This window comes from Benincasa hispida, chromosome 4 (assembly GCF_027475165.1).
Source record: "Benincasa hispida cultivar pf3 chromosome 4, pf3_genome.v1.1, whole genome shotgun sequence".
Taxonomy (NCBI): domain Eukaryota; kingdom Viridiplantae; phylum Streptophyta; class Magnoliopsida; order Cucurbitales; family Cucurbitaceae; genus Benincasa; species Benincasa hispida.
Genome location: NC_143481.1, coordinates 5,730,849 through 5,748,997, shown reverse-complemented (window position 1 = coordinate 5,748,997; position 18,149 = coordinate 5,730,849). Strand labels below are relative to the sequence as shown.

General features: G+C 34.8%; 1 protein-coding gene across 1 annotated transcript in view; it reads left to right on the top strand.

Annotated features, from left to right (window-relative positions):
• The first annotated feature begins 5,117 nt into the window (after positions 1-5,117).
• LOC120075501 (uncharacterized) overlaps positions 5,118-18,149 on the top strand; it is a 39,430-nt gene continuing 26,398 nt past the window's right edge. The window contains exon 1 of the mRNA XM_090313121.1: positions 5,118-5,225. Coding sequence (XP_090169247.1) covers positions 5,118-5,225 — 108 coding nt within the window. The remainder of the gene's footprint in view (positions 5,226-18,149) is intronic.

Below are 18,149 nucleotides of genomic sequence, written 5' to 3'. Positions count from 1 at the left end.
TTGAACACTTCAAACTAACCCAAAAACTGATTCTTAACTGGAATCCATTGAGCTACTAAGGGGACCTTATGGACCTATGGCTCAAAGCTCCAACGGTACGTGAATAACTGACTAAACTCTTTAGCCACGAAATCCACCATCCATTAATTGCCAGAAAATTCCACTAAAGACCGACAGTTGCACTCTTTTCATCACAAATATATTTCTGTGTCCATCGAATATAACCAATCAACAGTACGATAACCCTTCATAGATGTTTGTAAGTACAAGTGGGTGAATTTACTGTTTTGCCCCTATAGTTACATTTAACTTCTTAAGTACCATTGATCCCTCTAATGAACAATACAACATAGTCTTACTACATGTGGACATCTTTCAGGCCATGAGAAAGTGTGTGGTGCCACATCGTTCAAGCATCGAGATCAGCCCTTAAGGGAGCAATCTATCTACTTACCCTTGCTTCGGGGAAGGAGTGAATTTCATCTTGTATAGTTAAGTTCCCAGCTCCCAAATCAGACGAATCCCCAAAGTGGTAGGTTTGAATTGGTGATCTGGCCACTCGCACCCATGCAAATCAAAGGACCGCCCTCAAAGGCAGGAGTTCCCAACTCACTCTGGATTAAGGTCATGTTATCTATGGTCATCCTAGTGAAATGAAGTCTCTGTCATGAACGGTGTTATATAACGGGACTATATCACTTCGTGGTTCGGTCTTATATAAACTCTTTGTACAGGATGCCCCCGCTTGCATGTCCTCACATGAATGATCAGGATCAGACCATCTGTAGCAAGTCACAACACTTGTAACTATTCTACAAAGCGAGCCGCATCCGTAGCGTTACGAGGATAAGGTTTCCCTCCTATATCCATATACTACAAACCATTTTGGTTATCACTTAAGACATGATCCACTTGTATGTCTCCACATACATGCTTAAGTTACAAATGACAACTGGGGATCTTAGTTTATTGGTTTGTCGTAAAGCAAATAAAATATCCAATGTTCATAGACAAGGGTGAAGAAAATATCATATATTATATTTGTTTAAAATTATGTTTACAAACTACAGGACATGAGAGTTTAGGGCATTATCCCCAACAATCTCCCACTTGTTCTAAAGTGAGTGGAGTGTATAAATAACTAGTACAAAACAATAAACTAGGGAAATAAGGCCCAATACAAAAATATCTCCCACTTCCCTAGTCCAGTTGTGGGCGGTCCTATAGACCCATGCTCTAAAGGTGACCCTCAAACACTGTATCTGTGAGAGCCTTCGTAAACGAGTTAGCAATGTTGTCTCTAAAGCGATCTTCATGATAATCATGTCCCCTCGACGCATTATCTTGCGGATGAGATGATACTTCCGCTCTATGTGTTTGTCGTGCCTGTGACTCTTGAGCTCCTTGGAGTTTGCCATAACACCACTATTGTCACAATAGAGGGTGATGGGCCTAGACATGTCTAGAACAACTTCCAGATCTATCAGGAACTTCCTGAGCCAAATGACCTACTTAGCAGCTTCACAAATCGTTACATACTAGGCCTCCATCGTGGAATCGGTGATGCACCCTTGTTTAGTGCTTCGCCACACTACTACTTCTCCGTTAAGAGTAAAAACTGACCCTGAAGTGAAGTTCCAAGAGCCCTTATCAGTCTGAAAGTCAGAGTCCATGTTTTTAGTAAGGATCAAATCCTTAGTTTCATACACGAGCATGTAGTCCCTCGTTCTCTGAAGATACTTGAGGATATTCTTAACTACGGTCCAGTGACCTGGCTTGGGTTAAATTGATACCTATTGACTATTCCCACAGCATAACAGATGTCTGATCTAGTACAAAGCATCACATACAACAAACTGTCAACGACAGATGCATATGGGACTCGTCTCATCTCCTCAACCTCTTGAAGCATCTTAAGACAAATTTCCTTAGACAAAGTAACTCCATGCCTGAATGATAGTAGGCCCCTTTTGGAGTTCTGTATCGAGTACTTGAGCAACATCTTGTCAATGTATGATGTCTGAGATAGTTCTAGCACTTTGTTCTTACGATTCCGAAAAATCTGTATACCCAGAACAAACTGAGCCTCTCCCAAATCTTTATTTGGAATTGGGTTGCTAGCCAATTCTTAATTACAGTTAGTAGTCCTACATCATTCCCAATTAATAGGATATCATCTACATACAACACTAGGAAAACTATTGAACCGTTGACGATCTTCTTGTAGACACAAGGCTCATCAACGTTTTGGTCAAAGTCATACAATTTAATCGCAGTATCAAACCGAATATTCCAAGATCGAGACGCCTGTTTCAGCCCATAAATGGACCGATTCAGTTTGTAAACTTGTTGTGTTAGCTTTAGGGCTTCAATTAAACCAAGTATTTTGATGATAACAAACTCAGATTTTTTGTACTAATATTTTCAGTGTTTCAGGGTCACTATCTTGTAGAGCTCGAAAAGAGGATTCCAACGCAATTTGAATCGCTCAAATCAGAGTTCAAATGAGAAAGTTATAAGCAAAAGAAGATTGGAGAGGAAATCCAACGCGATAGTGACACGTGGCACCTTGATGATGTGGCATCCGACGTAGCGGCTGACGTGGCACACAAACGGTCAATATTGATGGCGTGGAGCTCCAACCGGTCACCTTTTTGCTGACATGGTGATGACGTGGCATATGATGTGGCAGTGACGTGTCGACCGTAGACGAATGAGATAATGACTAGTGGCGGTCACCTAGCTTCACACGCGGACGCGCGCGTGTGCCACATGTGCCACGGTTTCTTCACAAAATGCGGCATGTGACGCTCAATTTCCTCCCCTGTGCGCGTGGTGCTCATATCATCCGGTTATTTTTTTATTTTTTATTTTTATTTCCTTATTTTCTTTTAATTTCCTATTCCAATTTTCTCCAAAATTCTCACCAAATTTCAGTCTTTTTCAAATTTGATTTCCTTCCTAAATTGTCATCTTTCAAATCCTTTTTATTCTCCAAATCTCAATAATTCCAATCTTTCAAAATTCCTCTTTTAATTACAAATCCTTTCCTTTCTATTTTTATTCAATCTCCACCCTTCATTTGCAATCATATCCAATGGCCAAAATATATCCCCCTCGCCTATAAATTCGAATTGATTTTACTCTTCATTGATACACCAAAAAAAAAGCTATCAAGTCTTAAGCTCTCAATCCTCTCTACTCTCAATTTTTTGTCCTCCATTGCTCCTAAATTGGCCTAGAGTTATTTTTATGAGTTTTTTTTGTTTTGAGTGCTCAACTTGTGTATTTAGCCTTCAAGAGGTAATATTGTGAGATTTTCTTTTAATTTTTGGGAATTGTATTAAGATGTGAGTACACCTTGAGTTGTGAAAAAAAGAAATTGGTTTGATCCTGAACCAGTAGAAAAGATTTTGGGTTTCTCTTTAGCCTAGGAAAAAGAAGATCGTGTGTCGGTTTGGTCCTCACTTACAAGAGGATCACTCGGTGAAATACCCAAGAAGGAGTCTTGGAGAGTGGAGTAGGCAATTTGCCGAACTACTATAATTCCTAGTGTTTTCTCTTCCTCTCTCTTTTATTTCTTGTTTTCAAATTTTTTTGCTTATTGTCTTAGTTATTTTTTTAATCTTTCCTAATTGCATGATTTAATTTTTAGTGTGTTAATTAAATTTATCCTTGATTAAATTGTCTTTAAATTTGAATTTATCATAGCTTGCATGATTTAAGTTGTCTTGCATAAATTTTCTTTAATCAAATTAGTGGGTTAACTTTATTGAACATTGTTTGAAGATAAAATTATATTTTAAAGTAGTCAACCTTATTCACTGCCCTCTAGTGTTGCCTTTAGATCCTACAATTGGTATCAGAGCGGGTAGCTCGATTTTCTTATTTAAAACAGGTTTTGTAATTTTTTCCTTGATTTTACATTCTGTTTTTTTAATCTTATTAAATCTGGAATTTTTCTAATTTTTGCAAAAAAATTGAAAATTTGAGTTTTAAAAGTCGTTTTCATTAGAAATTTTTTCCTTGAAAATTGGTTATTAAAACCTTATTTTTTTCTCTACTTCTTGATCTTTAAAATGTTTTTGATTAAAATCTAAATTTTGGAAAAGTATTTCTCTTTATAAAAATCTTTAAAAAAATCATTATATTCTCTTCCTTTTTCGAAAAACTTTATTGTTCGAGCTTATGACAACTATTGGAATAAATGGATATGGTGAAGGTCAATCTACCACTAGGCCACCTTTGTTTGATGGAAATAATTATGCATGGTGGAAAACTAGGATGATAATTTATTTTATTTCTATTGACTATAATCTATGGGAAATTGTTTTTAATGGTCCTTTAATTCCTACTAAGATAGTTGATAATAATTATATTCCTAAGGAAGAAAAAGAGTTTAATGATGAAGATAAAAAGAAGTTTTCTATTAATGCTAAAGCCATGAACTGTCTGTTTTGTGCATTATGTCCTGATGAGTTTAATTGAGTCTCTGCATGTAATTCTGCTAAAGAAATTTGGGATATGCTTGAAGTAACTCATGTAATCAAGTTAAAGAGTCAAAGATTAACATGTTAGTTCATAATTATGAATTGTTTAAAATGGATGTAAATGAAACTATGTCTGAAATGTTTACTAGGTTCACGAATATTGTTAATGCTTTGAAGGGATTAGGAAAATCTTATACCACCTTTGAAAATGTGAGAAAAATTCTTAGATCGTTGCCTAAGAGTTGGGAAGCTAAGGTGACGGCGATCCAAGAAGCAAAAGACCTCTTAAAACTTCCACTGGAGGAGCTCATTGGATCTCTCATGACACATGAGATAATCATGAAGGCCAATGTGGAAGAAGATGTCAAAAAGAAGAAGAGCCTAGCATTAAAGTCCACTCAAGTTCAAGAGGACTCTGAAACTGAAGCTGAACTAAATGATGAGGAGTTCGCGAAGTTCAAAAAGCATTTTAGGAAAAGGAACTTCTCAAAGAAAGTCAACAATCAAGAAGGCAGAGGAGAAAAGAGCAACAGAGATACAATCATCTGTTATGAATGCAAGCAGCCCGGACACGTGAAGTGAGACTATCCTCAAAGAAAAGCCATTTCAAAGAAGAATAAGAATGCCATGAAAGCTACTTGGGACGAAAGCGATGAAAGCGAATCTGAAAGCGAGGAAGAAGTAGCAAATTTGTGCGTTATGGCTTTTAGAGACGACGACGACGACGACGATGAAGTAAGTCCTGAAAACCTTACTTTTGATGAGCTCATTGATGCACATAATGAAGTTAAAATTGAATTTGAAAACTAGGTTGCAAATATATGTCTCTTAGGAAGAAAAATACTAAATTAGCTCTTGAAAATAATAATTTATTAATTGAGCTAGATAATCTAAAAGAGAAAAATGAGACATTAGGAAAAGATATAGATTTATATAAATCCAATTTGCATGCTTTAAAAGAAGAGTATAAATTATTAGAAAATAAAAATGAAGATATTTCGTCTCATCTTTTAAGTTTACAAATGGGAAAAAGAATTTAGATATCATGATGGATAAACAACAATGCATATTTGATAAAAGTGGCTTAGGTTATAAACCTCACTAAAAACAAAAGAAATTTACAAACTACTTTGTCAAAGAAGGTTCTATTATTTTTCATGCATATGGAAAACATGGTCATAAAGTTTATGCATGCAATTTAAGAAAAATCAATATTATGATTGAAAAGAGATGGATTCCTAAATTTTTGTTAGCTAAACCCCAAGGACCCAAACAAATTTGGGTACCTAATGTTACACCTTGAGAATTATTTCTCTCAGGCATGTTTGAGATCCATAAAGAATAAGTGGTACTTGGACATCCAAAATATATGACTGGGGACCATACAAAATTCACATACCCAGAAAAGAAAGATGGAGGAACGTTACCTTCGGTGACAATAAAAAGGGTAATGTTGGCAAAGGTAATATTAGTAACGGTTCAAATTTTCTTATTGAAAATGTTTTGTTGGTTGATGGTTTAAAGCATGATTTATTAAGTATTAGTCAATTATGTGATAAAGGATATAGAGTAATTTTTAGTGATAAAAATTGTACAATAGAAAATGCATGTGATGGAAAATTTCTATTTGTAGGAAATAGAGATAAAAATGTTTGTACTTTTAATCTATTAGATTGTCCTATAGTAGAAAATAAATGTTTATCTACATTACATGAAGATTCGTGGTTATGGCATAGAAGGTTAGGTCATGCTAGCATGCATTTAATTTCAAATATTTCTAAGAAATCCCTTGTTGGAGGTCTTCCAAAATTAAACTTTGAAAAAGATAAAGTTTGTGATGCTTGTCAAATGGGTAAACAAACTAAGTCTTCTTTCAACCTAAAGAAAATGGTTTATAATTCTAGACCTTTGCAACTGTTATATATGGACCTTTTTGGACCTACTAGAGTTGCAAGTCTAAGTGGAAAACATTATACTTTTGTTATAGTTGATGATTTTTCGAGATTTACTTGGGTTTTATTTTTATCTCATAAGGATGAAGCTTTAAAATATTTTATTAGCCTTTTAAAAAGAATTCAAAATGAAAAAGGTTTTATGATTTCGAAAATTAGAAGTGATCATGGAGGAGAATTTGAAAATGCTTCTTTTGAAAATTTTTGTGAAGAAAATGGAATTTCTCATTATTTTTCCTCTCCAAAGACACCTCAACAAAATGGTGTTATAGAAAGGAAAATTCAATCTTTACAAGAATTAGCTACCTCCATGCTTAATGAATATGATTTACCAAAATCTTTTTGGGCTGAAGCTGTTAATACTGCATCTTATGTAATGAATCGTGTTTTAATAAGACTTGTTTTAGATAAAACTCCTTATGAGCTTTTTAATAATAAAACTCCAAATATTAGCTATTTCAAAGTCTTTGGTTGTAAATGTTTTATTTTGAAAGACAAAGGGAAACTTGGAAAGTTTGAGTAAAAAACGGACATTGGCATATTCTTAGGATATTCTACATGTAGTAAAACATATAGAGTTTTTAATGAAAGAACTCATGTACTTGAAGAGTCAATGAATGTTGTTTTTGATGAAACACATGTTGCCACTAATAAAGTTTCTGCTAGTGATGAATTAGAAATACCTGTTGAAGATCTTAGTATTAAAGATAGGGAAGCAGTATCAAATGAATCTTAGAAAGAGCCAGAAAAATCCCTCCCTCAGGATTGGAGATTCTCCACTCACCATCCTCAGGAGTTAATAATAGGTGATGTATCTCAAGGGGTAAGAACTCGCTCTTCTTTAAATGCTTTAAATAATGTTGCTTTTATGTCTCAAATTGAACCAAAGTCTTTTAAAGATGCTGAATCTGATGAGTTCTGGTTAATTACTATGCAAGAAGAATTAAATCAATTTGAAAGAAATAATGTGTGGGAACTAGTCCCGCGTCCTAGTGATCATCCTGTTATAGGTACTAAATGGATATTTAGAAATAAAATGGATGAATCTGGTAATATTGTTAGAAATAAAGCTAGACTAGTTGTTCAAGGCTATAGTCAAGAAGAAGGAATAGATTATGAGGAAACATTTGCTCCTGTTGCTAGATTATAACCTATTCGCATGCTGCTTGCATTTGCATCTCATAAGAATTTTACTTTATTTCAAATGGATGTAAAAAGTGCTTTCTTAGAAGTGTATGTTGAACAAACTCCTGGTTTTGAAAGCTTTGATAATCCAAATCATGTTTTTAAATTAAATAAAGCACTTTATGGTCTTAAACAAGCTCCTAGAGCTTGGTATGACTGTTTGAGTAAATTTTTGCTAGAAAATGGTTTTAAAATGGGACTTATTGATACTATTCTTTTTATCAAAATTAAAGATAATGATATTTTATTAGTGTAAATCTATGTTGGTGATATTATATTTGGTGCTACTAACTCTTCTATTTGTGAAGAATTTTCTAAGTGTATGCATAGTGAGTTTGAAATGAGCATGATGGGAGAACTTACATTCTTCCTTGGGCTTCAAATTAAACAACTTGAAGATGGAATCTTCATAAATCAAGAGAAGTACACAAAGGCTCTACTCAAAAGGTTTAAGTTCGATAATGCGAAAGTAGCAAAGACCCCGGATGAGTACCACTACAAATCTTGATAAGGATGAAAAAGGTAAAAACATAGATATTAAAGTTTATAGAGGTATGATCGGATCCTTGCTTTACTTAACTGCGAGTAAGACTGATATTATGTTTAGTGTATGCATGTGTGCTAGATTTCAATCATGTCCTAAAGAATCACACTTACATGTTGTAAAAAGAATTCTTAAATATTTGCTTGGTACCGTTGATTTAGGCTTATGGTATCCTAAAAATGCATCTTTAGATTTGATTGCATATTTTGATGCTGATTTTGCTGGTGACGAACTGATAGAAAAAGTACTAGTGGAACATGTCATTTTCTAGGTAGTTCTTTAGTATCTTGGTATAGTAAAAAGCAAAATTCTGTTGCATTATCTACCACTGAGGCTGAATATATTGCTGTTGCTAGTTGTTGTTCTCAAGTTTTATGGATGAAACAAACGTTGCGCGATTTTGGTTTAAATTTTGAACAAGTATCAATCTTTTGTGATAATACTAGTTCAATTAATTTAACTAAAAATCTCATTCAACATTCTAGAACAAAGTATGTAGATATTAGACATCATTTTCTTCGAGAGCATGTGCAAAATAAGAATATTGTCATTAATTATCTTAATACTGAGAACCAGGTAGCAAATATTCTTACAAAGGCATTAAATGAAGAAGCCTTTTGTAAAAATAGACTTGCACTTGGTATTATTAGAATTGCCTAATTATGTTTGATAGGGGAGCATTATTCATATTTCTTGAATTTATGTGTTATAATTTATTGAGGGGGAGCATTATTTATATGATTAAGGAGGAGAAAAATCACTTGTATATCTTTTTGTTGATAACAAAAGGGGGAGAAGTATTTTTGGTATTATAGTGGTTTGTCATCATCAAAAAATGGGAGATTGTTAGCTTTAGGGCTTCAATCAAACAAGGTATTTTGATGATAACAAACTCAAATTTTTTGTACTAACATTTTCAGTGTTTCAGAGTCACTATCTTGTAGAGCTTGGAAAGACGATTCCAACGCAATTTGAATCGCTCAAATCAGAGTTCAAACGAGAAAGTTATAAGCAAAAGAAGATTGGAGAGGAAATCCAATGTGGCAATGACACGTGGCACCCGACGTGACGGTTGACGTGGCACACAAACGGTCAATATTGATGACGTGGTGCTCCAACCGGTCACCTTTTTGCTGACATAGCACATGATGTGGCAGTGACGTGGTGACCGTGGACGAATGAGATAATGACATGTGGCGGTCACCCAGCTTCACGTGCGGACGCACGCGTGCGCCGCACGTGCCTACGGTTTCTTCACAAAATGCGGCGCGTGACACTCAATCTCCTCTCCTGTGAGCGTGGTGCTCATATCATCTGGCTATTTTTTTATTTTTATTTTTATTTCCTTATTTTTCTTTAATTTCCTGATCCAATTTTCTCCAAAATTCTCACCAAATTTAAGCCTTTTTCAAATTTGATTTCCTTCCTAAATTTTCATCCTTCAAATCCTTTTTATTCTCCAAATCTCAATAATTCCAATCTTTCAAAATTCCTCTCTTAATTACAAATCCTTTCCTTTCTATTTTTATTCAATCTCCACCCTTCATTTGCAATCATATCCAATGGCCAAAATTTATCCCCCCCTCGCCTATAAATTCGACTTGATTTTACTCTTCATTGATACACCAAAAAAAAAAAAAAAAAGCTATCAAGTCTTAAGCTCTCAATCCTCTCTACTCTCAATTTTTTGTCCTCCATTGCTCCTAAATTGGCCTAGAGTTATTTTTATGAGTTTTTTTGTTTTGAGTGCGTAACTTGTGTATTTAGCCTTCAAGAGGTAATATTGCGAGGTTTTCTTTTAATTTTTGGGAATTATATTAAGGTGTGGATACACCTTGGATTGTGAGAAAAAGAAACTGGTTTGATCCTGAACCAGTAAAAAGGATCTTGGGTTTCTCTTTAGCCTAGGAAAAAGAGGGTCGCGTGTCGGTTTGGTCCTCATCTGCAAGAGGATCACTTAGTGAAATATCCAAGAAGGAGTCTTGGAGAGTGGAGTAGGCAATTTGCCGAACCACTATAATTCCCGGTATTTTCTCTTCCTCTCTCTCTTTTATTTCTTGTTTTCAAATTTTTTGCTTATTGTCTTAGTTATTTTTTTAATCTTTCCTAATTGCATGATTTAATTTTTAGTGTGTTATTTAAATTTATCCTTGATTAAATTGTCTTTAAATTTGAAGTTATCATAGCTTGCATGATTTAAGTTTTGTCTTGCATAAATTTTCTTTAATCAAATTAATGGGTTAACTTTATTGAACATTGTTTGAAGATAAAATTATTTTTTAAAAATTGGTAGTCAACCCTATTCACCCCCTCTAGTGTTGCATTTAGATCCTATATTGTGCTCTTGACCTTGGGCAATGAATCCCTTGGGCTGTCACATATAAATAGTCTCTTTAAAATTATCATTTAGAAAGGTCGTCTTGACATCCATTTGCCAAATTTTATAATCATAATAAGTGGCAATGGACAGGAGGATGCGGCTTAACTTCAACATGGAAACAGACGAGAAAGTCTCCTCATAGTCTACTCCTTCTACCTGAGTATAACCCTTTGCCACTAGTTGGGCCTTGAAGGTTTGCACCTTCCCATCGGCACCCTGTTTTTGCTTATAGATCCATTTACAATCTATAGGTTTAACCCCATCAGGTTGATCTAAAAGATCCCATACTGAGTTGAAGTTCATCGACTCCATCTCGAGATCCATAGCTTTGACCCATTCATCCCGGTCAACATCCTCCATTGCCTTCTGATAAGACAATGGATCCTCAACGTCACCGTTGACTACCATAGCCAAGATTTCCGTGAAATCTAGATAGTGAACAGGTGGATTCGCAACCCTCCCACTGCGTCAAGGTTCCCTCAACTCTTGAGGTGCAACCGACCTATTAGATGAACTATCATCAACAACTCTTACTAATGAAGTAGGCCTTTCAATAGTTGTTGTTGAAATATCAGTAGTTTTGTTGGAAAGCTCACGTAACACTACCTTACTACGTGGACCGTGCTCTATAATACACTACAGTCTCCACTGCAAAACCCCAAAACGAGTCTGGTAAGGAAGTATAGCACTTTGTGGTCCGGTCTTATAGAAACTCTTTGTATAGAACCCCCTGCTCACATGTCCCCACATGAATGATCAGGATCAGACCATCTGTAGCAAGTCATAATACTTGTAACTATTCTACAAAGTGGGCCGCATTCGTAGCGTTAACAGGATAAGGTTTCCCTCCTATATCCATATACTATAGACCATTTTGGTTATCACTTAAAACATTATCCACTTGTATGTCTCCACATACAGGTTTGTAGAAAAGCAAATAAAAACATCCAATGTTCATAGACAAAAAGTGAAGAAAATATCATATATTATATATCACAAGCGTTTCTTCAAAATGTTGTTTACAAACTACAGAACAAGAGAGTTTAGGGCATCATCCCCAATAGTAACATCTCCCACTTTTCCTAGACAATATGCTGCATGTCTCGTAGACCTAAACTTTCTAGATGACCCTCGAACACTTTAGTCGTGAAAGTATTTGTAAACGGATCAACAACGTTGTGCTCTAAAGCAATCTTCATGAAAATCACGTCACCTCGATGCACAATCTCCCGAATCAAGTGATATTTCTATTCTATGTGTTTGGCTCTTCAATGACACCTAGGTTTCTTAAAATTTGCCACAGCTCCACTATTATCACCTATGAAGCATAAATACTTCATGTGAGGCAAAGAATCAGTATCAAATACGTATCAGATACTAATACTTCTAGATACTTTCTAGATACGTATCTGACACGCAATTTAACGTATCTATACTTTCAGATACTTTCTAGATACGTATCTAGCACACGATTTGACTTGTCTATTTCTATGCATACCTTTTTTAAGAAAAAAGACAAGTAACTCATTTAATCTTTCCCAATCTAAAATAAGGAAACCTATTTAAAAAGCTCACTACTCGAGTCCAAAACTAAAAGAAGAAAAAAAATGACGGACCAAATCCTAGACTAGAATCATCTAATCTACATCTTCACATTCGAGTCCCCACAAAATCCACCAAAATAACCATTTGGATATCTTCAACAATAAATTCTTTGTTTATATTCATACTTCTCTCTCTAATATTCTTCTTTTTCTTCTTTGCAATATGAGTAACTTTTCTATTGCATTTTATTAACTATTGTACTTCAACATCTTAGATGTTGCTTTTTTTTTGTATTGAATTTCAGTGTTTGTATTATATTTTGTGCTATTGTTATTAATTTGTATGCTAAATTTATCTATATCCTAGATTTTTTTTTTTAAAAAAAATGTATCTTCAACGTATCAGTATCCTCATTTTTTAGAAATATATATATTAAAAAATATATATAAAAAAATGACGCATCCTTATACGTATCCATATCTTAGTTTTTTAGAAATTAACAAATCGTCGTATCTGATCGTATCCGTATCGTATAGTCGTATCTGTGTCTGTGCTTCATAGATTATCACAATAAAGTGTGATGGGCAAAAACATATTTAGAACAACTTCCAAATTAGTAAAGAACTTCTTGAGCCAATCAGCCTTTTTAGTAACTTCACAAGCAACTACGTATTTGGCTTCCATAGTGGAGTCTGCGATGCATCATTGCTTGATGCTTCGCCAAACTATAGCTCCTCCATTCAAATTAAACACTAATCTTGATATGGATTTTCGAGAATCCCGATCAGTCTCAAAGTCAAAGCCTGTGTATCCTATTCTTATCTCCATACATAAACATATAGTCCCTCGTTCTCCAAAGGTACTTGAGGATTATTTTGACTGTTGTCCAGTGATCTAATCCTGTATAGCAAATATCAGGTCTTGTACATAATATTGGATACATAAGGCTACCAATAGCCGATGCATAGGGAATTTTTCTCATTGCCTCAACTTCTTGAGGAGTCTTAGGACACTGGTCCTTAGACAATAAAATTTCTTGTTTGAAAGGTAATAAACCCTCCTTGGAATTGTGCATTGAATATTTGACAAGCATCTTGTCAATATACGATGCTTGAGACAATGCCAACATTTGTTCTTACAATCCCTAATAATCTGGATCCCTAGAACAAACTGTACCTCTCCGAAATCTTTCATTTGGAATTGGGCAGCCAACCATTTCTTTACATCAATTAGCAAACCTACATCATTCTCAATGAGTAGGATATCATCCACATATAGCACGAGGAAAGTTACTGAACCGTTGATCATTTTCTTGTAAATACAAGGCTTATCAACATTATGATTAAAACCACAAGATTTGATCGTAGTATCAAATCTTATATTCAAAGATCGAGATGTTTGTTTCAGTCCATAAATGGACCGATTAAGTTTGAAAACCTTTTGCTCTTGATCTTGTTTAGTGAAACCTTCTAGTTGATTCGTGTAGATGGTCTCTTCAAGATTGTCATTCAAAAAGGCAAGCTTGACGTCCATTTGCCATATTTCATAATTATAATATGTGGCTACGGGCAAGAGAACTCTAATATAACATGACAATAGGTGAGAAGGTTTCTTTATAATCCACTCCCTTAACCTGGGTATAACCATTTGCCACAAGTCTAGCTTTAAAGGTCTGGATCCTTTCCATCTACACCTCTTTTTCTCTTATACATCCATTTACAACCTATAGGTTTTACCCCATCAGGTTGATCTACAAACTCTGAGATAAAATTGAAGTACATAGACTTTAGTTTTTGATTCATGACTTTATTCCATTCATCCTTGTCAACATCTTTCATTGCTTATTTATAAGACAATGGATCCTTAACACCATCATCAACTATGATGTCTTGGGATTCTATTGAACCCATGTAGCATACAAGTGGGTTCATAACTCTTCCATCACGTCGAGGTAATCTCAACTCTTGAGAAGGATGTGAATGACTATATGAACTGATATCAACATTTCTTGTTGATGTATCAGTCCCTTCAACAACTTTTGTTGAAGTCTGAGTAGATTCATTAGAAATTTCACTTAAAAAAATTTTTCTTCATGGTTTATGATCCCTTATGTGGTCTTCTTCTAAGATGGTAGCGTTTGTCGGCACAAACACTTTATTCTCATTTGGATCAAAGAAGTACCCACCTCTTGTTTCCTTGGGGTAGCCTACAAATAGGCATACTTTTGAACAAGGTTCCAACTTTTTGGGGTTTGCCATTAGCACATGGTTGGACATTCCAAATTCTAAAGTGGCGTAAACTACCTTTATGACCTCTCCATAACTCAAAATGTGTTTCAGAAACACTATTTGAGGGAACGTTGTTCAAAATATAAACAACAGTCTTTACTACATATCCCCAAAACGAGTCAGAAAGTTGAGCATAGCTCATCATAGACCGAACCATGTCCAATAGAGTTCTATTTCTCCTTTCTGATACACCATTCTAATGAGGTATACCGGGGGCTGAGAGTTGGTACGTAATTCCAAGTTCTATCATATAGTTTTGGAATCAAATCGTAGTGTTTTTATCTTTTTACCTAAACTTCGGTCTTATACTCTTTGAACTTTTCAAGTTCTTCAGACTTATGTTGCATTAGGTATATATACCCATATCTAGAATAATCATCTATGAAAGAGATAAAATATTCATACTCTCCTCGTGCTTTTACATTCATCGAACCATAGACATCTAAATGTATAAGTTCCAAGGTCTCTTTGGCTCTATAATCTTTTCCAGTAAAAGTCAATTCGTTATTTTGTCTTCATGACATGCCTCACATACAGGTAAATAGTTTTCTTCTAAACCATTTAGAAGTCAACTTTTCACCAATCTCTTAATCCTATTGAGATTAATGTGACCTGACCTTAGATGCCAAAGATGGGCATTTTCTTTAGGATAAACTCTCGGTATTTTCACAGTTGTTTCTGTTTTGAACATTTCAGTATTTAACACGACTTTTTAACTAACGACATTAGTACATATAAGTTACTTTTTATTGAAACAAAGCCTAGTTCCATTTCATTCTTAGAAATAAACACTTTATTTTCAGAGAAGGATATGAAATACTTTTGTTCAATCCGACAAGAAACAGAAATTAAGTTCCTCTTGATATGAGGAATTACACATACATCATCCAATAACATATATCATTTCTTGTCCAAAAATAACTTAAGGTTGCCTATAGCAACAGCTGAAATGGCCTCACCAGCACCGATCTGAAAGTCATCTCTTCAGTTACTAATTGTCTCCAAGAATTAAAATCCTGATAGGAAAAACACACATGATTAGTAGCTCCTGAATCAACTATCCAGGCAAAATCATCATTCTCTACTAAGCACATCTCCAAGACAAATAAAGCAAATTTATTTTCTTCAGTGTTTTTCCTCTTTCGAAGAGTAGTGGGATCAACTCAATAACCTATATCATAAACTCCAAGTTTCATCTCAGAGGATAGTCCTTGTTGATTAACTTCACTAGATTTAACAATATTTTCTTTTTCTATTAGTCACTTGACATTCAATATGGCGGGAGTTTATCTAGGGAGCTGACAATACTGGTTTCATCGTCATCAACCCTATTTTGCTTGAATTGTGAGAACTTTTGTTGAAATAATTCTTGCTTTGATTGTATGATCTAATATGTAGTGACCATACTTTAGAATCTTTTTGCTAAGGCATCAGGTATGCTTGCCAAAATATAGACTCGAGCCTTATTATTAGCATTCGTCCACATTTCATATGCATCACGAACATTTTGTGTTGCATAAGGGGATGGACTTGAAGACAATCCTTAGTCAAGATGATGTTGAGGTTGTTAACCACAAATTTTTTTTAATTGAATCTTTCCAAGTCGTATAATTAAAATCGATCAAATTACTAGAGGCAAATAACAGAAAAATACACTTTGACATTTTTGTTGAAAAGAAACAAATTGATCTACATTAAATTTTAGTATAACTTTAAAACATCCAATCAATTTTAGCAAAAACTACATAAATCCCAAATAACATCTAATTTTTGCAATGATGCTTTATTGATTTAGGACAAAAGCCACCGAATGGTAGTCAGTTGTCCCTTCATTGAACTGAGACATTCTTGTTGGGTTGTATGTCCTAAAACTTGTAGTTTGTAAACAACAAACATACATAAAGTTTATTAAGACAAATGTTGTTGAATAAAAATGAATTGATAACTCTAAATCCAATAAAATACGAACCCTTGGCTATTGTAATGAATACTTGGACTTTATATGGAGACATAAACTGGATCAGTTTGAGTAAAATAGCCTAAACAGTCCATAGTACTTGAATTAGGTTGGGTACATATTTTTGGAGATACTATTGAATATGATTGGCTTTGTGATTGTTACTAATTTTTTAAAGTGTCATAAACGATGTGATCAGTTCGTTCATGTAGAGACATGTGAGCGGGGGTATTCTACACGTTGAGATTGTGTAAGACTGACTACGAAATAATCACTCCAACTATGAATGCAATATCTGGACGCGTGCATACTTGAGCGTACATTAAACTTCCAACAGCCGACGCATAGGGAACCTTCTGCATCTCCTTAGTCTCGAGTGTGGTATTGGGGCATGGACCTAAATGAAATTTATCACCTTTAGTGATTGGGGTATCTCCTGGTGCATAATCTTTCATGCCAAATTTACCCAAAATCTTTTCAATGTAGTTCTTTTATGACAATCTCAAAATATCTTGAGAATGATCTCGACGTACTTCAATTCCTAATACAAAAGAAGCATCACCAAGATCCTTCATCTCAAAATTCCTTTTGAGAAATCTATTAGTGTCATGCAATAAACCTACATTATTACTTGCTATGAGTATGTCATCGACATATAACACGAGAAAGATTGCTTTACTCCCACTAAACTTGTGATATACACACAATCTTCCATTATATTTACCTCAAAACCCTCTTTTTTTTATTTCTTTTTCGTATGATCCCGAGAATGATGACCCAATGCAGTCGACTACTTCTAGTCGATATAATGGAGGGGGGTTAACGAAATAAAATCTTACGATCGTGTAATAGAAGGGCCGAAGACGCATCCTTTAAAAATATTCTCCGTCTTCAGTCCAAACCTTTTTTGTCGTGTGAAACTCTGCTTCTTAAGAGCTTCTTTGGACAGACTCACTCCGGATTGGAAAAAGGTTAAAAGATTAGTCTATTGCAACTCGAAGACTGACTTCCCTTCCAAGTAGTTAGTGTTGTAGTAAAGGAGGTTATCACTTTATGGAATTTGTGATACCATTGACGAGAAGCTTGCTTGAGACCGTAGATAGATTCCTTCAATTTGCACACCATAGACTTTGAATTATCAGACACAAAGTTTTATGGTTGTATCATATAAATCGTCTCATCAATGTTCCCATTGAGAAACACAGTTTTTACATCCATCTGGTGTAGCTCTAAATCAAAGTGAGCTACCGGTGTCATGATTACCCTAAATGAGTATTTCAATGAATCCAGAGAGAAAGTCTCTTTGTAATCAATGCCTTCCTTTTGAGTAAAACCCTTTGTAACAAGATGAGTCTTATATCTTTCAATATTGCCATGTGAATCCCTTTTGGTTTTAAATATCTATTTACAACCTATGGGTTTCACTCCTGATGGCAATTCGACAAGTTCCCAAACGTCATTATCTTTCATGGATTTATTTCCTCTTCCATGACACTTATCCACTTTTAAAAGTTAGAACTTTGTAAAGCTTGTCGGAAGTTGATTGGATCATCTTCCATTACGCCTACATCATTCTAATGTTCTTGAAGAAACACAATATAATAATCTGAAAGTGCACTTCTTCTCTCTCTAGTAGATCTTCTTAGTGACACTTCCTGAGGTTGCTGAGTTTGAACTTCAGGTTCAACAACGGGGACTTCAATATTGTCTTGTTCCATAGTTGGTTCAATAGTGAAGTCAGGAATTAGAGCCTAAACATCATTTATAACCACATGAGGAAAAGAAACTAATTCCTCTTCAAAGACAAC